This window comes from Heptranchias perlo, chromosome 4, assembly GCF_035084215.1.
Source record: "Heptranchias perlo isolate sHepPer1 chromosome 4, sHepPer1.hap1, whole genome shotgun sequence".
NCBI classification, from domain to species: domain Eukaryota; kingdom Metazoa; phylum Chordata; class Chondrichthyes; order Hexanchiformes; family Hexanchidae; genus Heptranchias; species Heptranchias perlo.
The window spans coordinates 127,161,406-127,187,608 of NC_090328.1; the positions used below are offsets into that span (position 1 = coordinate 127,161,406).

Genomic DNA, 26,203 nt, shown 5'->3' on the forward strand with positions numbered 1-26,203 from the left:
TAATTGTTGTCCCCGCTGCAGTGTAAAGTTGTGTAGAATTCAGCAGACAACCGTGATTCAAGACACCCTCTCTGAGCTGTATTGCAGAAAGCCACCAGACCAGTCCAGGCAGTGGAAGCATTGTTTGCGCAGTCCAAGTGACCTGCTCAATGATGGCTCTAGTGGACCCCTGGCTTCAGTTGCATTTCAGTTCAGCCAGTGAGCATGGTGCCATGAGCTAGGCATAAAGAGGAGAGCCCATGACCCCAAGCAATCAGCCTCTGACTTGCTCTGCTGGGTCAAAGAGTGGGGGGTTAATGCAGTATGAAAGCATCATGACAACTGTCAGGAAATGGGCACAGACTTGCACGTTGCCCTGGTGGTGATCATTCACCAGCTGAAAATTAAGGGAGTGGAAGACTTCATGGCTCATGAAGCTACGTTTGCAAAACCAACAGTGCTTTCCTTACTGTTCCTGGTGTCCATGGGGAACGTGATATACCGGTTGGTCTTTGCTAAGAGGGTATCAATCACCTGTTTCATGCAGACATGGGGCCCGATATGAGGAGGGAAGCGGGTTGGCAGCGGGGGGGGTCGACTGGGCATGTGGGTAACGCGCCTAGTGAAACCGGGGTGTTCCGCACGCAATCACAGATTAATTGAAGGTACTTACCTTGGCTTCCGGGTTTCGCGCTGTAAGGCTGTGCAGCGGGTGGACTGCGCACCCGCAGCATAGGCTGTCAGCTGGAGGAGCCCTATTTAAAGGGGCAGTCCTCCAATGACTGATGCTGCAAAAAATAGGCACAATTACAGCATGGAGCAGCCCAGGGGAAAGGCTGCTCCCAGTTTTATTGATGCCTCACTCCGGGTCTTACTGGATGGGGTGAGGAGGAGGAGGAGGACAGAGATCTTCTCCCCGGCGGACGAGAGGAAGTGGCCTGCCTCTGCCACCATGGAGGACTGGCTCGAGGTGGCAGAGGAGGTCACCAGCGCAACCAACATACAGTGCAGGAGGCGCTGCAATGACCTAAGTAGGTCAGCCGAAGTGAGTACACTTACTCATTCCCCTACAATCGGTCTGCCACATCACCGCCCCCACCCCACATCTCCTTCTGAACTGCCAACACTACTCTATCACATCATTCCTCACACCCACTCAAAGTTCATCCTCATCTTACCTGCACTTACTCACCTCGCCAGTACCACTCAACCCAATCCTCATACAATCTCATGGCTCTATCTCATACTCACCCTCTCATGCATCTCTTTCACGGTCAGCCTCAACCTGACACTACCCATGCTGCAGCCAAAGGGCATGCATCACATATGTGCAGTAGGAAGCATAAGGCAAACGTGTCGTGAACATGAAGGGGATGCACAAGGGTGTTTGAGGGTTTGTCATGGTTTTTACTTATATTTGATTTCTGATCAACTCACATTACATATTATACTGTCACCACTACTGCAAATCTTGTCTGGTTTGTGCAATAATGCCCTTTCCTGAGGATCACAATGAAGACCCACAACTGATGCCACCCATTGTGTCACTGTAGAGTGGGTGTAGGTGTATTTGCAGGGCTCTTTTGTGCAGACAACTGAGAGACGTCGGCGATGTCCTCGGTGGCACCCTGGAAGGATGCGGAGAAGTTGTTGAGGGCAGTGGTGACTTTGACAGCGACAGGTAAGAAGATGGTGCTCGAGCCAGCCGGGAGCAGCTCGGCATGAAGGAGGCTGCAGATGTCCACGACTACATGTCGAGTGACTCTGAGCCTCCGTATGCACTGCTGCTCAGAGAGGTCCAGGAAGCTCAGCCTCGGTCTGTAGACCCTGTGGCGAGGGTAGTGCCTTCTGCGACGCATCTCTCTCTGCAGTTGCCCTCCCTCCTGCTGTGCAGGTGGATGTGTCACAGCAGTGTGTTGTGGAGCTCCACATATCAGAGGTGGACGGCGTGGCCGGCGAGGCTGGTGATGCTGTTCGCCCTCCGAGGAGGTCATGACTGCAGCCACGGCGGCCCCCATCTGGAAGATGTACATTTGAGGGGGTCCGCAAGGTAGGTAAATGTGTCTACACACTGGGGTAAGTGTGCAAGTTTGTGAATTTTATTGTTTGGAAGAGGGTGGTGGAGGTCAAACTTTGTCCAAAGTGACAGAGTAGCCTCCTGCAATGAGTGAGGATCTCCCCCCCGACTTGTCAAATGGACCTTTGCAGCTGCCACAGGCTGATGGCTGCAACACATCCATTTCAACTGGGAGTGTTTCCCCCAGTAAGGGAAACAGTCTCACTTGAGATGAAAATCCCACCCCTCCTAAAATATCATGTCAATCAGGTCTGCTAACGACCTGAAGTACCTACTTAATTAGTTTAAGTGGCATCCCGCCGGCTTTAACTGTCAGCAAGAGTCCCACATGCGGGGGCTGCGCGCGCATGTAAGCGTGTCACTGGGTAACCCGGAAGTGGGCGGGTTGGACCCGCCCCGGGAATCCCCGATTTTCGGAGCCCCCCCACCACGAACCCGCCGGTTCGGGGGTCCGAAAATCGAGCCCATGGACTAATATTACTTATGTCACCTGTTGCAATTTGGAAGAGCCCAAGGTTGAAAAGATTAAGAGCTGTAGTGACTTTCACTGCCACAGACAATGCATTGCCAACTGTGACAGTGCATTGTAGGTCTTGTTGTAAGAGACTGCACAGGTCTGTGACAACCTCTCTGGAGAAGTACAGCCTCCTTCTGCACTGCTTCTTAGTAATCTGGATGTAGGTAACTCTCTCGGCCTTTAGATCCAATGGGCAGGGTAAGTACACCTTTGTGGACACCTAGCAGCTCCAACTGCAGCTCCCCCACCTGCTGCTGCTGATCTTCCTCCAACCAGAATGGATTGGCGAAGATAATTCCCATATTCTGCAGTATCTCCCTGACCTTCCTGAAAGTTTTGTAATAATTCAAGCAGAAATTCAGCGATTTCAAAATTAAAAACATCTGTTTTAATCGAGCAAGGTTTTTTCCCAAACAGATTTCAATGATCTGAGTACTTGCAGGTGAATGCCCCATTAAAAAGCACTCAAAATAGCAATTTCCAGTTTGTACTACTGGGCGCATCCGGCACTGCGTGTCCCTCTCACTATTTGGCTGAAAAATGGCATCAGGCTCCTATTTACATCATAGGATCCCGATTTACATACTAAAATGAGGCTACTGCCTGCTTCTGTCGGCCATCTAAACTAACCATCTCAAGGACCCCACCAAAATGGTGGCAGCTGAAGCGGTAGAAGTCGGAAGCGGTAAGTGTTGTGCCGTGATTATCAGCGTGGTACAGCCCGGTTCCCGCCAAAATGAAGGACGAAAATTGGCCCTTAAATATCTGTTATAATATGCTATTGTGATTTTACAATGGAAGCGGAATGTTGAGCAATGAAATTTTTCGCAAACTATATTGAATATTACAGCTTTTACAGATCTTCAGAAGGGATGTAAAACTGGTGGAAAGGAAAATTGGGCAAGCTGTATAACAGGCGGTCGATCCGATACCGCTAGCATTACGCCTTTGTGGAAATTGAAAGCTACTCCCCCCCTCCGGCCGAAAACTGTGGCTGTCTGGAGTAAACAAGGTGGCAGAGGCCTGAAAATGATATTGGGACCCTTTAAGTCTGGGCTTAAAAATGGCTCGGACCTTATGGCAGCAACAATGGGCAGGTTGCAGGCGCGTTCTGCCTTCCAATTTTGTATCAAGTGTTGAAATTGACTCAGTGTTCTTTGAAAACTAAGAAAATCTGATTGAAAATAGTAATATTTTAGTGGTTTAACTAGTTGAGTACATATATTTACAAATAAAAAATTATTGAAACCCCCCTCAGGTTAATGAGGGAAATTAATCCAGATAACTAGCTTGATCAACTCTGTGATACTCAAAACACTCATATTTTTATAGTACAGATCGATGCAACTCTGAATGCACAATGGGAAACCACCATTTTGGGGAGGGGGAATTAAGTAATGGGGATGATATTGAAAGCTCAATTGCATGTGCAAGATGTGAGAACAATGCAAAATTCCCACTGAGAACATGGATCACTTGATGAAATGTGTAACACTTGGACATATTGGTATAACTGAGATGAGGAACTCAATATTTTTGGGAATTGCCTAAGTTTTTTTCATCTCCACTTTATGCGAGAGACCTTCTTGAACATTTTTCATCAGCAGTCAGTCAGTCAATAATATGCACAATGCACTGATGAAATGTGCTTTATAAATCAAATTACCTTTGACTGTTCAAGAGTGTTTATTAATTCTTCATTATCCAGGATGTTGCCTTCTGAAGTAAAAAGCAGCTTCAAGATTCTATCTTCAATAGCTTTCAGTTGATTTTTATCTGCATTGATTTGGACAATCAACTGATTTCTTTGTTCCTCAAGTTCAGGTTTCTCTATTCTCACAACATCACTGGAAAAGATCACAGCATCACAACTAAACAACAGCATATTACGCCAAGTAGTTCTATTTTAATGAAATAGATGAGGCTGTTTGTGAAGTGTAATCATATTAACAGGACTATACTTGTCCCAAGCTATTTATTACAACTCTCCCGTGAAGGAGATGACTACTTGTCACCTATACAGAAAGGAAAGAGACAGTTCATAAGAAATAATGGACCATATTAATGAGTTCTTCTTCCCAACACTAATTTTCCTTCACATTATAGCCATTGAAAATAGCCCATCAAGAGTGGCAGAAGTCAACAATTGCACAAACTTAATTTTTTCACATTTAGTTTTAAGCAATTAAGAAATCATCTCTTTAAAATTATTCTCACATAGAGCAGCGGTTCCTGTACTGAATGCAGAAAGTGATTATACAAAGTTGGGGCTTTTTATTCAGATCTCCAGATATGCTCAATGTCCCCTATGCAACGATTTTCTTGATGAAGAAAAATATAAAAATGGGATCCCTAGAACGGTTTTCTATTTTATTCTTATTTGTCTAGCAGACAAGAAAACCAACAGCACCTATACCCAAATGTTCCACCTAGAAGCAGGTAAACATTTTGGAAGTTACACTAATTCTGTAAAGCTAATGATCCTTCCTTTCCTCCCCCTTCCAAAAAAAAGCCAAGAGAAAAAGAGCATGCTTAAAATACCCTTGTGCATTACAGTCTATTTCAATGGATTAATTGTTACACAGTTCTCTGGAACATACAAATATGACTTGAAAAAATATACAAAAAGTAATTTGATGCTTTATTGACTGAAGAATTTAAGAAGGACAAGGCATTAATTTCAGGGTAAGAACCTTTTCTATCACATATGTGTCCTCTAACCTCACTTGTCATGTTCTATAAGGCAAATGACAATTATGAGAAAAAAGAACTGTCTCAGCAGTCTCTTCAGTATCACTGTATAGTTATGATCTCATGGAACCAGACAATCCACTGGCATGTAGCATAAAGCAATTGAAAGAATGTCATAAACTATATTCATCATACCAGACTACAGGGAAAAAGTATGAAGAAATAGAGGGTGATGGAAGGTTTGATATCTCACAAGCTTTCATTTCAGATCTAGCAGTTTTCTAAATAATGAAATCCTGGCAGTGGCATGTTAATCTTTTAACAGCAGTAGCAGGAAATATTCTTAACTTTGTACAATTCAACTAGAGAAACTATCGACAATGACAACTATATGCGTTTGCACTGCCTTGTAGCTTTCTAAGATGTATCTGATTACAGCAAGTACTATACAGGGCAGAAATTCATCTGGGCCCATTTTCAGGCCCAGAACCACTGCAGTCAGTGCAGGCAGCGCTCGGCCCAACTGGGAGGCCGCTTGCCTTGCAGGTGCCTAAATTCTGTTCTAGGCGGCCGCACGGGACACTTGAAATATGGTGGCAACTGTAATGCAGGCGCAGGGCATTGCGTGGTGAAATTCGTCCTTTTTGCCACAGTTTTCCGTCCGGAAAACAGGCATAAAGAGGACCGCTTTTTACCCCTACCAGTCTTATTTACTTAAATGTAAAATGCTTTGTTGTATTATAGAAATGAAGGAGGAATAAAATATTCACAATGTTCAGAAGAAAATTTCAGGATAGTCTATTGCCAACCAACAGGATGGATTTGACTCTGCAGATCCCATTTACTGGGAAATCATATTTGGAGGGGCATAGAGAAGAGGAAATAAAAAATAGCAAAACCACTGGCCCCAAAATTCTGAGTCCCACAATTTGCCTAATGATCCTCATGCTGAACCTGTCAGAAATCCCAGGGTCAGCTAATTTCAATACTGCTGGGCGAGACAAAGGCGCATGTCCCATCAGCAATTGGCTACTTGGGCTGGGAGGCCCGAAACATATGTGGTGGTGGGGCAGAGAAAGCACTTCAGGGCACAGCATGTAGTATGTAAAGATATGATGTGGAGATGCCGGTGATGGACTGGGGTGGACAAATGTAAGGAATCTTACAACACCAGGTTATAGTACAACAATTTTATTTTAAAATCACAAGCTTTCGGAGATTATCTCCTTCGTCAGGTGAGTGAGTGAATGAGAGGTTCTCAAATCGCATATCTTATATTAGGCTGGGACACCATCACACCAATCAAAGGTGTCGTTGGTGTTCAGACAGGTTAGCCACGGAAAACAGTAGGTCCCAGTATACTGAATACACAATGTGTCAAATTACACAGACAGAGAGAAAGAGACCCGAAAGGCAGAGAGAGAGAGAGAGAGAGAGAGAGAATTTCCAGTTGTATTAAAAACAGATAACTATTTTTTCCCTGCTGGTGGGGTTACGTGTAGCATGGCATGAACCCAAGATCCCGGTTGAGGCCGTCCTCATGGGTGCGGAACTTGGCTATCAATTTGTGCTCGACGATTTTGCGTTGTCGTGTGTCTTGAAGGCCGCCTTGGAGAGCGCTTACCCGAAGATCGGTGGCTGAATGTCCTTGACTGCTAAAGTGTTCCCCGACTGGGAGGGAACCCTCCTGTCTGGCGATTGTTGCGCGGTGTCCGTTCATCCGTTGTCGCAGTGTCTGCATGGTCTCGCCAATGTACCATGCTCCGGGGCATCCTTTCCTGCAACGTATGAGGTAGACAACGTTGGCCGAGTCACAGGAGCATGAACCATGTACCTGGTGGGTGGTGTCCTCTCGTGTGATGGTTGTATCTGTGTCGATGATCTGGCATGTCTTGCAGAGGTTGCCGTGGCAGGGTTGTGTGGTGTCGTGGACGCTGTTCTCCTGAAAGCTGGGTAATTTGCTGCAAACGATGGTCTGTTTGAGGTTGGGTGGCTGTTTGAAGTCGAGTAGTGGAGGCGTGGAGATGGCCTTAGCGAGGTGTTCGTCGTCATAGATGACATGTTGAAGGCTGCGGAGAACATGGCGTAGTTTCTCTGCTCCGGGGAAGTACTGGACGACGAAGGGTACTCTGTTGGTTGTGTCCCGTGTTTGTCTTCTAAGGACGTCTATGCGATTCTTCGCTGTTGCCCGTCGGAACTGTCGATCGACAAGTCGAGCGTCATATCCCGTTCTTACGAGGGCGTCTTTCAGCGTCAGTAGGTGTCCATCGCGTTCCTCCTCGTCTGAGCAGATCCTGTGTATTCGTAGGGCCTGTCCATAGGGGATGGCCTCTTTGACGTGGTCCTTACATATGTAAAGACAGACTGTTCTTGGAGCAGAACCACCATGCAGCAATATGAAGGCATGGATCAAGATGAAATCAGGAAGAAAAGAGCCTAAAACTTTTTGAAGAGTGACAAAAATATTATTCTAACTGAAATTAGGTGTGGTGGGGAAGGGGGTTGTTTGAATAGTTGGACCTCGCAATACAACAGCAAGGGCCATGTGAAAGGAAGTGGTACAGGTAGTGAGCGGCAGCTTTCTAACCCACATGACTCCTTTCCAATGCAGGACGAGGTTTAATGGCTTGACAAGGTCAGCAAAGGTAAGTAACATAGCTTCATGCTACATTTTGTACATTCGAGACTGTAGAATTATATTTACCTTAAAAGTGCATTCACGAATCTAAATGTATCAACCTGGGCACTAAATGATCTGTAGTGACACCTGCACATGAAAGACTTTCATTAAATGGTACAGCATCCTGCAATGCATGCAGGCCCATTGAAGCCTCATTACTTTTGTGGGAATTTCATAACAGAAGTAATGAGAATGATCAAATAATTATCAAATCAAACAATTGTTGACTGATAATGACATGCATTCTTTTGTTATGCGGTAAAAATTGTGCACAGTTCCAGAGAAGGAGAGACCAAAGGAGGAGGGACAGCAGGAGGAGGCAAAGTAAATCCTGGAAACTCCATCAGCTAATGCCCGTAGGGGATGTAAACGTGAGGGCCTGCACCCACAGGTGGTTTGTGCTGACAAAGCACTAATTGTCAAAAGTCAAAATTGGTTTCTCATTTCTGAGGCTTATACTGTGAGGAGAGCATTCCATGAGCCAGCAGAAGTTGGCCCATTCTGCCACAGACCCTATCACTTGCAGTCACCAAGGTGATACAGATGAGGAATTGGTATTGGGTAATTCACAACTCATGAGGAAGCCAGAGGATGAGGTATTGGAGGTGGAGCATGATGTACCTGAGTGGGATCTTAAGAGATGTCAGACCCTGGCTGTTGAGCATTCAGATGATGATCTCAGGGGTCCTGCCAGGAAAACAAATGCTTGCAGAGCATCAGAATCATATGAACTACTGCAAACACTCTCCACAGATGTGCAGCAGATGGCAGGGAAAGCTGCAAAGTCTATGCCCAATGTTGTTCTTTGTGGCACTATTGAAGAAGGTTTCTCTACAATGAAGAGTGTCCTGCAGTAAGTGGCAGCTTCTGGAATTGGGGTCTTATCTCTTGTTTCACTTAACTATTTTTAACAGTCTTTCCTACAATTGCCAAACGTTCCAGCTTCCACTTCAGTTTGTAAGCACAGGGTTTGATGGACTAGCAAAGTCACTTGGCTGGTGTTGCAGCTCGCCACAGCAAACTTAATCTGCGGGGCAGGGGGGAGGGGGTTGGGGGAGAGGAGCAGGGTATCACATCAAACTCTCTCGGTGGCAAGGGAGGCTTTGCATCCACTAACAGTAATGAAGACACTTCACACAACACCTCGAGCAATGACTCAGAATACACAAGTGAAAAATACAGGGAAAAGTTGAAGAATCACATACACTAATAGGGGAAGAATAAGGCTATGTTTCAAAAAGAAAGACTATGGAAATTATTTCCTTGTGGCTTCATCTGCTGCGCCACCATAACTTCGGCAAACGTTTAGCGTAAATTCATGAAATGCGGTTTCCAGCGAACCTCTAGCGGAGTTATGGCAACGCAGCAGGAGAAACACAGAGGAAATTCAGCCCCTATGTTTTCTTCTTATTAAAATGACAGTTACGAATCTCTCCAAAGCCTAGAAGATTTCGCTTATGATTATGTCATTGTGGAATATTCATCAATGGCTTCTTGCACAACCACCCAGTAGCTTGGGGACAGTAGTGCAAGGTGAAATACAGTGCCAGAATACAGTTTTTTGAACCAACGTTACTTGACCGCTTAATATTGCACAGTCCTATCACAGTGTCACTTATAAGTGTAAAAGGTATTGCAGGGAGATATGGATACTTTTAAAATGGAAAACTCTTTGAGGAACATCTGACATAGGGGCTAGCTATATATTTTAAAAATGGAATGCAGTGACCTACCTACCTTTTCTAATATATTATAGATGCATATATAAGTGGATTGCATTACTGTATTACTTTGCATCATTGCATTACTGAACTAGTTCATATTTTATCAGGTCATTTCTCTCAGCAGGCTATTCTGCTTAGTTTTATACAATGAAATATACTTTCATAATTCACTGTCTGCATGTAATGAATTTTTGCTCTTATGCCACTGTGACATTCATCATAAGTTCTGAAAGGACAACTGCAGTTCACGGTCAAATTAACATTTCTGAACAATATCCTCCTGGTTTCTTATATTACTTTAGTCTTACTAATCCCAACATGATATGTGTTTTATAATCCAGTGCACATTTCAATATGAAATCAGTCTATAAAAGTACTGGATAGTAAACCATGTATTGATTATTGAAACCTAAATTTTAAAAAAAAGATTCAGGGCACGTTCCAATAATGGAAATATAACTGTAGACTGGAAAAGTGTTAGATCACAAAAAACAAGGCATTAAGAAGGAACCTTTACCTTAGCAGTTGATCTTCCAGGCCAGATTTGGTCACAGTGAAGTTGATAATGGTGACCTTTATACATACCTGAAGGGAAACAATAAAATAAAAAAACATGAATATACGTAAAATGCAGAGTGCAGGTTTTTCATCTCCCTTGTTTCAGAAAATTATAAGGTCGATTTTGCTCCATTATCTTCTGATATGTTTTTCTTGAGTTTCTGAAACAGAATAATGTCTGAAAGATATATGTATGGAATGAAGAAGTGATTACTTGTAGTAAGAGGACATTTACAGTGAAAGATGAGGTAAAGTCTAACATATACACCAAGCAAATCTCAGGTCCCAGGAATGCAACATCATTAAAATTATAGTCAACACTCAATAGGAGTGAATCCATGATCCAAAGCTCTCCAGAAGCAGAGCTAGAAGGATATCTCATGATTTCCTGTCCATTCATTTTAATGGGCAGAAAATCATGGCTGTGCACCAGTGATTTCTCAAGTTGCACTGCCTGTGAAGGTTGCTCCCCCTAGGAATCACCCCAAATATTCTGAAGGAACCAAGCCTGTGAAGGAGTATCAGAGAATGACTGGACTTGCTTATACACATATGCACACACATAATGTTAAATTGCCTATTGGATGTATGGTTTTAAGTTCAATCTTCTCATATAAAATGATATTGCCATTGTCGATCTCGGGTAAATGATCAAGGACAATGGCTCATTAAGAAATTCAAGCTCTGGATCCTCAGATGACCTTTCTCCCTCTGCTGTATTTAAAGCCTCTTCATGGAGTTCACCATTAGTTCCTTTTTAAAGGAGAGCAGAAATTGGTGGTGGAATACTGAGGATCTACATCTTCAAGCTGGCTTGGAGCATAGCAGCACCAAAGTGCTTGTCAGGCCAAGAGTGTAATGCTTGGCAAGTATATGCAAATTACAGCTAAGCAACCGCCATGAAGATGGTCTTGAAAGGAACTCTCCACCTCTTGGCCTAAGAAGAGATCACTGCATGAGTACAATGAGCTTTGACTTTACTGCCCACATTCCACTACCCAATTCACTAATATTTGTTTGGCAGCAGGTTTGCTTAACATCTTGTGGTCAAGTTGCCAGGCCATCTGCCATTGATAACCCCCGCTGAAAAGTTTCAGCTGGGTGGACACTGAATGTGGACAGGATCAGGGTTAGCTGTGGTGTCTTTTCGTGCTTAAATAACTGCCAATACTCATTGACTGGGTGAGAAACTAGAGGCCTGCCAATGCTTAATAGGTAATGAAACACCTTGTGTGTATGCATGTGTAACCATAACCCAGTAGAGGTTACCACCTTCAGCAAAAGAGAGAAGCAGGAGAAAGTTGAAAAAAATCCCTATCTGAATTACCTCTGGTAGATAGTGTGGATTGGACATTTTGGTCGTCATGTAGAACTTGAAGTTTTTGTCATAGTCAATATCTGAATCTCCCAACCGCATAAGTAATCTGCCACCTGTCATAAATGTCTGATTTAGAAGAATAGGCTCCAGAGATGGATCCAAGCTCTCTCTCAGCTATAATTCAAAAACAATATATTGAGTCAACATAGCAAATGATGGCTGCTTTAATGTGATGGCAGAAAAGCATACAATCTAGCAGATTTCCAATGGTGTTGTTCATTGAGTTGGAGGATATGCTATTTTACGACAGGATTGGTATTCAACATGTAACACATAATGGGGTAGAAATTCCTTTAGGCCCGTTTCCATGCCAGAAATTGAAGTAAAACGGACGTAATGTGATCTAATTTCTACCCCCATATATTATACTATGGTTACCCTCCTGTGGCATATCTCTCTTGTAACTATCTCAGTGTTTCCTTATCGTTTTTGTCTGAGTCTTCCCTCCTCTCTGCTTTTCTTTCTCTATATGTCTCCAATGTCTCTGTGCAGCCCACACATGTTTCTTCACTACTTTATTCCGTTTCGATCTCTTGCTTTTTTAAGGTCCAGGGTATGCAGCAAAATGGGAGGTAACATTAATTGGATTGGAAGTGGGTGCCAGGGTCGGGTGGGAAAAACTATTGTTAGAGGGGTCTTGCAACAAGTGTGGCTGAGAGAGAAGGCGGGGCAAAGAGGGTGCTGCAATTCGTTGTTCTTATTTCAGCCAAATGCTAAAATGTGGCAAGTAAGTGTGGCACGGGATGAACATGAAACGCACGCTATTGAGCCACTTTTATTAATATATGTTCTATGGCGAGTTGGATGATAGGCTGTTTCATAGCAACAGGGGTGGTTATGCCAAATAACGCAAAATGCATTAACATCACCAGTGAAAAGGTGACTTATTGCGCTTTTATTACGTGGTAAATCTGGAATATTTATTAGTGTTTTGGAGATCGAATTCCACAACTCTGTCCATTTATCTGTGAAAACCCTAAATGAGTGATCTTTAATGTTATATGTTCTGGCACCTGACCTATGCAAGCACCAGTAGTCACCCACTGGCAAAGAATTGGTTCTGACAGTCAAAAGGGTTCCGACTGAGTGAGTGTATTCCATCACACTCTTGATTTGGAAATTATTGGCTTTCTTTCTCTTCTTTTTTTTAAGTGAGACACATAAATTTGCGTTTGTGATAACGTGACACCTGGGCCTAGAAATTCGTTTGGGCCTCAGACCTCACTGATATCACCTGATGGGCATCCCTAGGCAGCTCGCTGGTGAAGAACATTTGAATTTTGGGCTGCTGCATCGCCAGCAGCGGCCCTCAGGTAGGTTGTTAAAGGGGAAGGAGAGATGGCTGGGAGGGGGTGATTGAGAGAGGGGGATGCAATTGGAAGGGACGGGAGAAAACCAGTGGTGGGGGGATCGATCCGGCGACCGAGAGGGGATTGATCCGGCGACCGGGAGGGGATCGATTAGGACATCGGGGGGGGGGGGGGAAGGAGGAGTCGATCACGGGGTGGGGCGGGGGCTACAGGAAGCCAGCAGCCCGCAGTTTGAATGTGGAGCCAGAACTCCTGCATCTCCTGGCGCCACAGTCAGGTAAATTTCTTTTAAAACGGACCATTTTGGTGGGGGCCTGCAGTGGTCCCTTTAAGGACGGCCGGTTAGGCCGGATGTAGACCTGGTTTTTCTGAATGCAGCCGGCACAAGGGACCTCATACAGGAGTTAGACCTCGGAATATGCAAATATGGAACCTAACGTCTGTTTCAGAAACGGACCATAGCTGCCTATTTTTTTGCTTATACCTATATGGCAGGTGGCCGCTTGTGGCTCGTATTGAGTGCGTGCTTCCTGACAGCCATTTTAGAAGCTTTGGCGTCCATTTAGTGCCTGAGAAATAGATGCAGCAGCATTGAATTTCTAGGCCTTGAAGTCTGATAGATGCATCTCTCTCTCTCTGTATATATATGCTTGTGTGTGAGTGTGTGCATATGGATTTCCAGTGGTATTGCTCAAGGTAAGTAGAATGATACACTTTTTGTAAGGACAGATCTGTTGTACCATATAAAACACAATCTATTATTCCACAGTTAAGGTGAAGCTGTGTCCCTTTAAGGCCACAAAGTCTTAGGGCCCGATATTAGGAGGGCGGCGGGTTGGCAGCTGGGGGGGGGGGGGGTCGACTGGGCACATGGGTAACGCGCCCAGTGAAATCGGGGTGCTCCGCACGCAATCGCAGCTTAATTGAAGGTACTTACCTTTGCTTCCGGGTTTCGTGCTGGGGGCGGACGGCGCACCCGCAGCATAGGCTGTCAGCTGGAGGAGCCCTATTTAAAGGGGCAGTCCTCCACTGACTGATGCTGCAGAAAATAGGCAAAATTACAGCATGGAGCAGCCCAGGGGGAAGGCTGCTCCCAGGTTTAATGATGCCTCACTCCAGCTCTTATTGGATGGGGTGAGAAGGAGGGGGAGGACAGAGATCTTCTTCCCAGCGGGCGGGAGGAAGTGGCCTGCCTCTGCCACCAAGAAGTGGGGAACCCGGAAGTGGGCGGGTTGGAGCCGGGCTCCGGTCCTGCTCTGGGATTCCCCGATTTTCGGAGCCCGCCAGGAACGCACCCGATAGCGGGTGCTAAAATGAAGCCCATGAAGTATGATGAACCAAATGTTTGCAATGATTTTTATATAAGAAGTTTACAATGCATGCATTGGTGATCGTATATTTGGTGATATTTCAGATTAATGCTTGGGGTGTTGAATTACTTGTTTGGGTGAGAATAAAAATGAATAGTGCAGGATATATATACCTCTTCTAACAGTACAGGCAAGCCAATCCGAATAGCATTTTCTAACGTGCGTAAGAAAGCAGCATCTGTTAGCTTAATTATCTTCAAGCCATTTTTAGTTTCCATGTTTCTTATCCAGCGATTTGCCTGTGTAGATAAGTCATAATTATAAATGCATCATCAAGGCTTTCACATAAAATGTAAGCATAAACATTCACAAATCAAAGGTGTTGAGGTTTTTTACTCTTTTCTACTCTTCTTCTTTCAATTATTCCCTACTGGACTTTGTTTTTGAAAGAAGAGTGTGTGGAGTGAGCGCGCAGAGCAGGTGTGTGGAGACTGAGCCTAGAAAGATTGATGGTTTCAGAATTACCATTTGGATTTTATTAACATCCGTAAGGTTATCATCACAATATTTTTTGTGGCTGATCACTCAGGACAAGCAGGAAGCAGCTGGCTGCTGTTATTTAATCAGATGCACTATAATATCTGGCTCAACATGAGGGTAGAAGAATTATCAGCAGAGACAGCTGGATTGTTTGTTAGAAAGAGGAAGGTAAGTCTAGGGGAGAAAAACATTTTGTTTATATCTTCCAATATCTATGTGAAAAAATATACCTACAAATATGTATGTTACCTAACAAAAATAACCTTACACTCTCCTGTTATTTCTAATCCTCTTCCTGCCAGGGCCAGACCAGTGTGTCATTGACAGTGGGAAATACATCCAAGTTTGCAAATGATACAGTGAATTATGAAGGAGTAGAAATTTGCAAAAGGACATAGACTAACCAGATATGAGATAGTCCACTTTGTATGCGAGAATGGCAAATAGGAGTGCAGTCTAAACAGAGAGACGCTATGGGGTAGGGTTGCCAACTCTCCAGGATTGTCCTGAAATCTCCAGGAATTAATAATTAATCTCCTGGACACTGCTGCAAGCAACCCAAGAGAAAAATCATAAAGGTATTAAAAAAAATATTCATTTACTTTGAACACTTTTTGTTTATTAATTATAAAATTGTTGAAGGTGGAAAAAAAAGCTGTTTGGCTGGACGGGGTGGTTGGATGCTGGACCTTGTGATGAATCCTCCAGGAATACGTTCGACCAGAGTTGGCAGCCCTAATATGGAGGTAGATAAATCAAGGAACTGAGAAGACCATGAGTCATTAAAAGCTAGCTCACAGATACAAAAAGTGATCCTAAATAGTGATTGGAATGTCTGCCTTCATCACAAGAAATGTATCTAAGTGCTACTATAACAGTTCTCATTTGCAATACTGGGGATGATTTTTACTTCGGGTGGGCGGTGGGAGGAGCTTGCATGCTGCCCATAGTCACTGGTGAGAGGCCTAAGCCAGTTTAAGGGCTGGGCCTCATTTCAATATCAATTGCGAGCACAGAACCAGCACTCACAGATTCTCGTCTCTCAGGGGGTGTGGGAAATCAGTCAACGCTGATGCCGAAAAAGTTAGGACTGAAAGAGGGAATGGGGCAATCGTGGGGGCGTTGAAGTGGATTGGGGGGGGGGGGTGGACAAGCCAGCAGCAGGCCGGAGGATTTTTGCGGGCCAGAAGTAGCAGAAGGAGAAAAATTTCGGAACAAACAGAAATTTACCTTTTGCTGAGCAGCCTGCAGTAGTCTCTTTAAGGACCACTGGTTAGGCCACTCAACACGTGGTACCAATAGGCAGAACATGCACTGTGCAAAATTGCATCGGATTCCTGTGTAGGACCACGATTTGCATATTAAAGTAGTTTCCCGCCTGAAAGAGGCAGAAACATGGGCCGCCCACGTGAGAGCCCCAACGAAAATGTTGGCAGGTGGTTCGGGAATGGGAACAGGGCGGCAAGTTCAGCCCCATGATGTTTGGGGTGCTAGCACCTCTTTCCGCTAGACAGAGGCCCTCAAAATCAGGGCCACTGTGTTCCATTTTGGGCCACACATCTTACGAAGGATGTACTTGCCTTGGAGGAAGTCTGGCTACAATTCACCGGGAAAATACCTGAGCTATAACGAGAGACTGGGTAAACCTGGGTTGCATTCCCTGCAGATGAGGAGTTTAAAGGGTGATCCGATCATGATGTTTGTAAACTAATGAAGGAAGCTGACAGGAGAGATAGAGAATGACTTTTGTTTCTGAAAAGGGAATTCTGATCCTGTCCTGAAGCACAAACCCTAATAACTGTTTTTCCTTCCTAGCCCAGACAACTTTCTCCCTGCTCAGTTGAGATTAAATAACCAGACAAAGACTAGGGATTGAGCCTGCAACCCATCTGGCCTGCATGTAATACCCACAGTGCATTTACCCACTGAGCTTTAAGTGATGTAACAATCAAGAAATAGATGCAAGGTTGACATCTTGGGCCTAAATTGTCTTCAGAATTATGTGCAATGGTTGTGTGTATGATGTCACTTTTGTATTGCTTACTGGTTTACTACTGGCAATTGATTTGGGGCTTTTAATTTCATGCCCTCAACTCAGCAGAGAAAGAAGTTGGGGTTAAAAGACAAAGATCCCTGATTTCTGGATCTCTCTTTGGAAATCACAACAATAAGATTTCATTCAGACCGATGGAAGATAAGGATTGCAGGCCTCAAAAGTATATTGTGACAAGCTACCAGCCCCAAGGGATTTCACCTTCCTCACCTGACGAAGGAGAAAGCCTCCGAAAGCTTGTGATTTTCAAATAAAACTGTTGGACTATAACCTGGTGTTGTAAGACTCCTTACATCTAAACAGACTAACACATTGCTTATTGTGTTTTTGTCTTTGGGGAAATAACTTCAATGCCTAGATCACTAGCATTTTAACCATCTTTTATCTTAGTGCTTTTTTAAAAACTTGTGTGAATACGCTTTGCTTAAAATCCCAACACTTAAATGTAACTCTTTTCCAAATCCTTTCTGTGGAAAAATGGTCAAAATATTTCAATACTATTAAAGGTATGCATCTGCTATCACAATAATTGGAATGGATTCTAAACTGACATGACAATTAGTCTATCCTTCACTTTCCGATTCCGACGGTGCATTTTCAGCATTCAAGTTTATTTTATTTTTCTCTCATCAAATGAATGTCTTCACAGAAGTTTGTTTGAAAGTTGCATCGCATTGCTATTGCAATCACATCGCTTAAGCAGCAAAGGAAAAGGCAGCTAGACAATTCATACAATTGATACCGTGCTACACAGGAGTGTGCCTCAATATTTAGAGCAGATTGGAACTAGAACATGTTCTTCGACTTTTCTAGAATCCACATAAATTGCCAGTGCTACTTTAATGACAATAATAATTTTAAGATTTCACAATGCTACTGAAAATAAAAACTACCTAGATTTACAACAGAAACATCTATCAGATTTGATAAAAAGCAACATTCATTTGCAATGCATTTTTGGTTGTTTATCAACTTATCTTTTAAAAAGCCCATTATACAATGCAATTAAGTTATGATTTTAGCTATTAGTTAATGTCATCCATGACTATAAAAAGGGACATTTCTAAAACTGATTTTGAGGAGTAATACCATAGTATAGAGTATTCCAACCTGATTAAAGATATGTCATCTGTTATCACAGTTATTAAGATGTATTCTAACCTGATCCTGAGGATCAATCATCAAGGGCCACCGATGACCTCGCGTCACAAGAATGCCATTCTCAGTGGAAATAGTATCACGGGGTAGACCATCAGTGTTCCACTGACGAATCTCATATGCGTCACCTAAGATGTTGATGAGGCTGAAGCCTGCGCTGATAGGAATTTCTAGTTCCTTGCAGCCTTTAAACCAGTGATCTATTAGCTGTTTAAAAAAAAAACAACTGTCATTGATAATAGTAAAACACAGTTCCTACACACAGGATTTGTCTTACAACAACGACTGATACATCCTAACTATGCAACAATTTTCAGTGAAAAATAAAATGTTCCTGAATAAAATTCACAAAGTGCTTTATAAAGGGCTTTATTATAATAAGTCAGACTAGAATAGAGAGTCTGGCTGCAATTTGCAGTGAGCAAACAGTAAAAGCTTAATACCAGCAAAAAACACTTATGATATCCACCATAGTACCTTAACATTGAACTTGATATTAAAATAAATTATGCTTAATGTTTTAGAATACATCTAATAAGTGAAGGAAGGCCAAAATCACAAATGCAGCTCTTGAATTAACTCCCAACAGAAATTGATGCTGTATGAGTTTAGAAACCGTTAGGCCTTTAGGATTAATAGACTGATAATAATACACTGGTGCTAGTGTAACTATTCCTCCGTATTCCCTCGTTTTAAGATCTCTTTCATCCCATTCATTCTTTTGGTAACAGTATGATACATACCATCCCTGGTGAAGAGGGCAGCAGGCAACTTATTTTCAAGCTTCTGTGAATGTCACTTTAAAACTGGCAACTAATTGGGTAAGTGAGAGAAGCCCAGGGTGACTTCCCCTCTGTTTCCCCTCCCTGTGGGAAAGTACTTGGCCTCCATTCACTATCTTCCCACAACTGATATGGGGAACTCAGCTTGTCAAAAATCACAAGAACAAACAAGTATTCCAAGATGCAGCACCCTCCCTTTCAACCTTTAACAGTATGTTGGTCCAAGCAGTATCAATGTCTTGCAATTGACTGATAATCATAATGCAAGAATCGCTGGAAAAAATTGATTTATTTTCTTACTTGCAGTAACCCAGGGTGGTTTTGCCAGCAGTAGCAGCATGATTAGTATGAATCTCCACCTTGCAATAATGGTACCACTGCCAGGCTTTCAAATCATCCCAACAAAAAGTGGCTACAATTATAGAAACATAGGGCGCTAAATTGGGCCGTGTAGCGCCCGTTGTTTCGGCGCTACACGGCCTCTCCGACATCCAAGATGGCTTCTTGGATGCACACGCACATTTCCAGCGTGACATGCGCCAGATGCAATCTTGGTATAGGAGTTAGCGCAGGCGCAGATAACGAACGCTGGAATCATGTAAAGTAGGGAGAAAATGGCTTCAATCGGTGTGCAACGCTGATTTAAAGTGATAGACACCATTTTGGGACTTAACACTCAACTCAACACACAGTCTTAACCCCAACCATCTGAACGTGTCTTAGAATGCCTGGAGGACCCCCCACCAGTGCTATTTAAAAGGATCATACAGGATTTACAGGTTAGTGGCTGGATTATTGCTTCTGGTTGCCGAGACATTTGTAACAGTTTTTGTAGGTCTCCTATACTTGAATACTAGGACGCGGGGACATAGCCTAACATTTAGAGCCAGGACGTGTAGGAGTGAAATTAGAAAATGCTTCGACACGCATAGGGTGGGGAGATGTTTGTAACGCTCTTCTGCAGACGGCAGTTGATGCTAGCTTACTTATGAATGTTAAATCTGAGATTGATAGATTTCTGTGAACCAAGGGTATTAAGGGATATGGGGCTAAGGCGGGTATATGGAGTTAGGTCACAGGTCCACTATGATCTCATTGAATGGCAGAACAGGCTCGACGGGCTAAATGCCACCGCCACTTGCTGCCTCCTGATATGCGCCACCTTCTCCAGCAAGAAAGCGGGACGTGTGTCTGGGTGATGTGCCTGTCATGGTTGAATAGCTAGTGTGTGTGGCCTGTGAGTTGTGGGCGGGTGGCTTGAAACAGTGGTAATGTGTAAAGGTGAGAGGAAGCATCTGATTGGAAGAGTTGAGTAATGATGGAGTTTGTTGGTATGTGGGTGATGGGGGGTGTAGTGTGTGGTGCAGTTGGTAGGAGACGCCACTTGACAGTTGACCTCACTCACCTTGACCACTCATGTCAAAGCATTGAACTTCTTCCTGCACTGCATCCATGTTCATGATACTGTGCGCCTGGCATTGCCTCCCACTGTCTTTTGGATATATGTCTGGAGGGCCTCTTGCCCCCCCCCCCTCCCCCACCCTGGATATAGGATGTCCCTCCTTCTGTCCACCTCTTGCACCAGGGTCTCTAGTGCATCAGTAGAGAACCTTGGTGCATGCACTCTCGCAGGCCTGGTACCAACTCAAATCGGCAGATTGGTGAGGTCTGGCATGCAGATGTGGGATTTAGTAGTGCGCAACCTTTATTCAATGTTTTAACATAACTCATCAGTGTGTAAACATAGGGATGGGAGCTGCATCTGTGTTTTACACATCTGATCTCCATTCAGACTCCATGCAGACATTAGACTGTTATTTTCAGCAAATAACCGGTACCAGGTACCTTTAAGAGATTTCTGAGAAACATCCTCCCTTTAAGAGATTGAGCTCCCTCTGGTGGTGGAAAGTGCGAATTGCATTGATTCCACATGCAAGGCCCAGAATGGAAGGCTGATTGCAGGTAATTCCTCGGGTGGGCCAAAACTTGCGTCCTGCCTGCACAGGGGCCATTGGGCGTGGGGTAATAGCACATCATGCTACCTGCACCCTAAAACGACCCATTTCCAATTTTTTTCCCCGATTCAATCTTATGTAGCAAAGAAGGAAGCCATTCAGCCCACCGTGCCTTTGAAAGAGCTATCTATCCAATTAGTCCCACTCCCTTGCTCTTTCTCCATAGTCCTGCACTTTTTTTTTCTTTTTCAATATATCCAATTCCCTTTTGAAAGCTACTATTGAATTTGCTTCCACCACCCTTTCAGGCAGTGCATTCCAGATCCATGCTGCAAAAAAAAATTCTCCTCATCTCCCCTCTGTTCTTTTGCCAATTGTGTTAAATCTGTGCCCTCTGGTTACCTACCCTCCTGCCAGTGGAAACAGTTTCTCCTTATTTACTCCATCAAAACCCTTCATAATTTTGAACACCTCTGCTTAACCTTCTCTGCTCTGAGGAGAACAATCTGAGTTTCTCGAGGCACTCCACATAATTGAAGTCCCTCATTCCTGGTATCATTCCAGTAAATCTCCTCTGCACCCTCTCCAAGGCCCTCTACAAGGAAGAAAATCCTGCCCATCTTTTTTCTACCATAAAAAAATTGGTTTTGCTTTTGATTACAAATCATAAATGCTAAAACACATATTTCACCATTGTAGTAATTTATTATCCTTTGGTAATATTTTATTCCTAATAGGTTTTAATAGATTTTGATACACATAAATTGAGCTCCATTTAAAATGCAGACTTTCACTGGTACTTGACACCAATGACTGATATATTATTACTGCACTGAATTACTAATTCATCTTAGATACAACAGATAATTTATTTCAACGCAGATTGCATCTGACGAATAATCAAATCCCTCAATGGCTTCCTCCCTCTTAATTTAACACCAGATACAAGGCCTGCCAATTTACAGAACTAATTTTAAAAGCTTCTGTGTAATAAGTACTTTTAAAATACATTTACTTTGTGACAATTTTAAAATATATGAATTTTTGAAATATACATATTGCTAAGCTTACATGTTTTAATTTTAAATTGTACATTTGAAATAGTGATAATAAGTACCACATATAAGTAGCACACATCAGCAATCTGGTGATGGATTAGAAATCAAACCGTAATATTATATGGGGTGGCAGTAACCAAGATTCTTGCAGGTTTCTTCGGTAGCTGAGTGCTCTCATATTCTGTACCTTCTTTTAGGTAGTTTTGACATTTTAAATGCAAATGAATCTGGTGCATTTTAGACTTGAATTCTGTGTTACTCATAATTATTAATGGCTTGTATAAATATGTAAGCAGGTTTCCAAAAGATCCACTAGAATGAGGGGCCACAGTTTAAAAATAAGGGATCTCCCATTTAAGACAGAGATGAGGAGAATTTTTTTCTCTGAGCGTCATGAGTCTGTGGAACTCCCTTCCCCAGAGAGCGGTGGATGCAGGGTCATTGAATATTTTTAAGGCGGAGTTAAATAGATTCATGATTAACAAGGCAGTCAAAGGTTACAGTAGGTAGACGGGAAAGTAGGGTTGACATCACAATCAGGTCAGCCATGATCTTATCAAATGCCAGAGCAGGCTCGAGGGGCCGAATGGCCTATTCCTGCTCTTAATTCATATGTTCATATGTTCGTATCCCTTAAACCAAAAAAATATATAGGGGCTGATTTTCAGGTGACAGAGTTGGGGGGGCTCCGAAAATCGCTAAAATGCCGAGCGGGTTCGGAGCTCGGCTCCAACCCGCTGACTTCCGGGTTCCCCAATGACACGTCCGGGTGCGCGCACGCCTCCCGAATGCGGGAGTCCCACCGGCAATTAAAGCCGGCGGGATGATAATTTGCATAGTTTGTCCGATGGTTGAGACACTTGATTGACTAGACATTTTGGGGAGTGATTTTGAAGCATCCTCAGCGTATTTCCCGTGCTGTGGGAAACACTTGCTGTTGCAACAGACGTGTTTCAGCCAGCAGCCAGTGGGAGATTCAGATGCTTAATTGACAGGTGGGAAGAAAACGTCATTTATTGCAGTAGGGCACTCTGTCACTTCAGACAAAGTTTTGGCTGCAAGATCTTTGTGTTTTCACTCAAAATTCTTACTTTGGGGGGTTCCGAAAATCATTAAAATGCCGAGCGGGGCCATAGTGTCAGCAGGCTGCTCAGGATTACCATAAGATCAGATTTATCCAGAGTTTGTTTAAAGCGGTATGTAACTGGGAAAATATGTAGTGTGGTACATCATGCCACCTGCAGGAAGCCACAATTAAATATTTACATGATTTTTCTTCAGAGGTTCCAGATCAATAATTCACTTTTGAAGTCACTACTGAAATATGTCTATAACTATAAGGCACGATGAAATATCACAATATCTATGAGGTTGACCTCTGAAGTTATTAAACAAATACTTCTTATTTGATTAAAATTAATAACCTTACAGAAATATATTTAAACAGATGGTGTAGGGTCCATGCAACCTACAAATGAATTACAGCAAAGTCTGCATCAAATTATTACTTTCATAAAAAAAACTGAATCATTACTTTCATAACAAAAACTGTTGAATTAAGAAATCTAATACTGAACTGTTAGATTGGTCATCACACCGTAACGTTCATTTAAACAGAAGTCATCAACATCTTTACGTGATGTCCGCTGCTTAAATCAATCTAATATCTATTTGCTATATTGTAATTTTCAACCTCAGCAAGTGATGATAAGTTAGCACCTTTGTCCACCATCCATATTGAAAAGGTAGAAATCTAGCCCACTGCCATCTCCATGGGCAATGACAATGTTGCGCCTTGGCCAGGAAAGTCTTGCCACCCCCTCAGGTGATCTAGTTGACAACAGCAGACTTGCCCTCCAGTGGAAAGCCTAAAAACCTTTTTTCAAATTTCAAAGCACCCAACAATTTTCAAAAGAAAAATCTCTATTTTGCTACTGTCATTATTGGCGGAATTCAGGATTTCCTGCACTTCAGTGATTAAATTATGTTGACAGGACAATGACATACCAACTGTCGGTAATGAGCAGTAAAGGCTCCATAATATGCAACACAAGCTGCAGCAATGAAGACATTTCCAATTATATTTGATATTTCCTGTTCAAACATAATTATGCTCTCTTGCCAGCGAATTTGTTCATCTCCAAGAGCAGCTGTAAGTTTTCCAGCACGTATTAATCGAGCCTGAGTTAGTTCCATTGTTTGTGCTAAACAGAAAAATAGAAGACATGACAATCAAGCAGAGTCGCAATTGAAATTATTGAAAATATGTGAGCGCAATGGATTAAGCTAAATAAATTGCAAATCTTCTGAACATACTTTTGAAAAAAGGTAAAAGTGTTAATAATTTTTCTATAAAATAAAATCCACAGTGCCACAACCTAAAATCATAATCTAACATGTTAATTTTTACTTTTAACATTTGAAACCATTAAGCTGCAGTGTTATTAAATTCAAGAGTGAAATCTATGGAACCAGATCATTTGAATATATAAATAAAATATATGCTCACTGCAAGGGTCACAGAAAAAAATGACTGTACAGAGTAAAATTGATCCCTTGGGGAAAAGAAATAGATTATTTTAAATCTTTACAAATGTTGTTATGAATGTACAAGGAAAAAATGTTCAGTTTTTTAAAAAAGGACTTCTTTGCAGCTTTCACATGTATCAAGAATTGATGCTCGAAGAAACTTTAGTAAGGAGAAACAATGTATGTCAATTCAGCACTTTCACCTGGAACAATATTTGAAAATGAGTGTTAAAAAACAGAATGAACCAAGGCAAAGCAATTTAACCTATTTAACCCATTTCTTCTGCAGCCCATATGGACTTTCTTCAACCCATTCACTATCCTAAAGACCCGAAAGGTAAATTATATGAACCTCTAGAGCATCTATCTAACTTGACATTGTACATTATACATCTGAGACCAGTTGCTTTCCTTGCCATCACATTTCCAAGAGTTCAGGAACTATCATATTCCATACAGTGTCAAATCATCTCCAATATGTACATATCCTCACAACACCCAATCATATTCCTAAAGATATTAATCAGCATTAACTGCTCTAACTAAGATGTGGAGATGCCGGTGATGGACTGGGGTGGACAAATGTAAGGAATCTTACAACACCAGGTTATAGTCCAACAATTTTATTTTAAAATCACAAGCTTTCGGAGATTATCCCCTTCGTCAGGTGAATGAGTGAAAAGGTTCTCAAATCGCATATCTTATACTAGGCTGGGACAACATCACACCAATCAAAAGGTGTCGTTGTTATTCAAACAGGCCAGTCACGGAGAACAGCACGTCCCAGTACACTGGATATACATTGTGTCAATTACACAGACAGACAGAAAGAAACCCAAATGGCAGAGAGAGAGAGAGGGAATATTAAAAACATAATTTTTTTCCCCCTTTTTGCTGGTGGGGTTACGTGTAGCGTGACATGAACCCAAGATCCCGGTTGAGGCCGTCCTCATGGGTGCGGAACTTGGCTATCAACTTCTGCTTGACGATTTTGCGTTGTCGTGTGTCTCGAAGGCCGCCCTGGAGAACGCTTACCCGAAGATCGGTGGCTGAATGTCCTTGACTGCTAAAGTGTTCCCCGACTGGGAGGGAACCCTCCTGTCTGGCGATTGTTGCGCGGTGTCCGTTCATCCGTTGTCGCAGTGTCTGCATGGTCTCGCCAATGTACCATGCTCCGGGGCATCCTTTCCTGCAACGTATGAGGTAGACAACGTTGGCCGAGTCACAGGAGTATGAACCATGTACCTGGTGGGTGGTGTCCTCTCGTGGACATTCAGCCACCGATCTTCAGGTAAGCGTTCTTCAAGGAGTGGATATGTGATGGAGTGGATATGTGGTCGGAAATTCATCTCAGGGTCAAATAGAACGCCAAGGTTGCAGACGGTCTGGTTCAGCCTCAGACAGTGGCCAGGAAGATCCTGCTCCAGACTCCAGACCTGCCCCCCACTCCATCTCTCTGGCCCCTCTCACCCCCAGACATTTCTATCTCAGTCGCATGTATTCAGAGATTCGCTGATGCACAAGTACTCAGACTGACAAAAGGTGGGAAGTGGTGTTCCACAGGTATCGGTGCTGGGACCACTGTTGTTCACAATTTACATTAATGATTTGGAATTGGGAACCTGAAGTACAATTTCAAAATTTGTATTCGACATCAAATTGGGGGAGTATATTTAATGCAAAGGAAGAATGCGACAAAAGAAGACATGAATAAACTTGCAGAATGGGCATGTAATTGGCAAATGAATTTCAATATAGATAAGTGTGAGGTGGTGCATTTTGGCAGGAAGAATAAGGAGGCCACATACTGCTCACTGCTCAGATAATAAGAGTCTAAATGGTATAGAGGAGCAAAGGGATCTAGGGATACAGATACACAAATCACTAAAAGTAGTGACGCAAGT

General features: G+C 43.0%; 1 protein-coding gene across 1 annotated transcript in view; it reads right to left on the reverse strand.

Moving 5' to 3' along the window:
* The window catches only part of dnah6 (dynein, axonemal, heavy chain 6), a 475,651-nt gene that overhangs the window by 139,711 nt on the left and 309,737 nt on the right, over nt 1–26,203 (reverse strand). Inside the window, exons 54-59 of the mRNA XM_067983622.1 lie at nt 23,778–23,974; nt 17,979–18,182; nt 14,398–14,523; nt 11,554–11,718; nt 10,186–10,253; nt 4,240–4,420 (exon numbers count right to left, since the gene is read on the reverse strand). Of these exons, the coding sequence (XP_067839723.1) occupies nt 4,240–4,420; nt 10,186–10,253; nt 11,554–11,718; nt 14,398–14,523; nt 17,979–18,182; nt 23,778–23,974 (941 nt within the window). The remainder of the gene's footprint in view (nt 1–4,239; nt 4,421–10,185; nt 10,254–11,553; nt 11,719–14,397; nt 14,524–17,978; nt 18,183–23,777; nt 23,975–26,203) is intronic.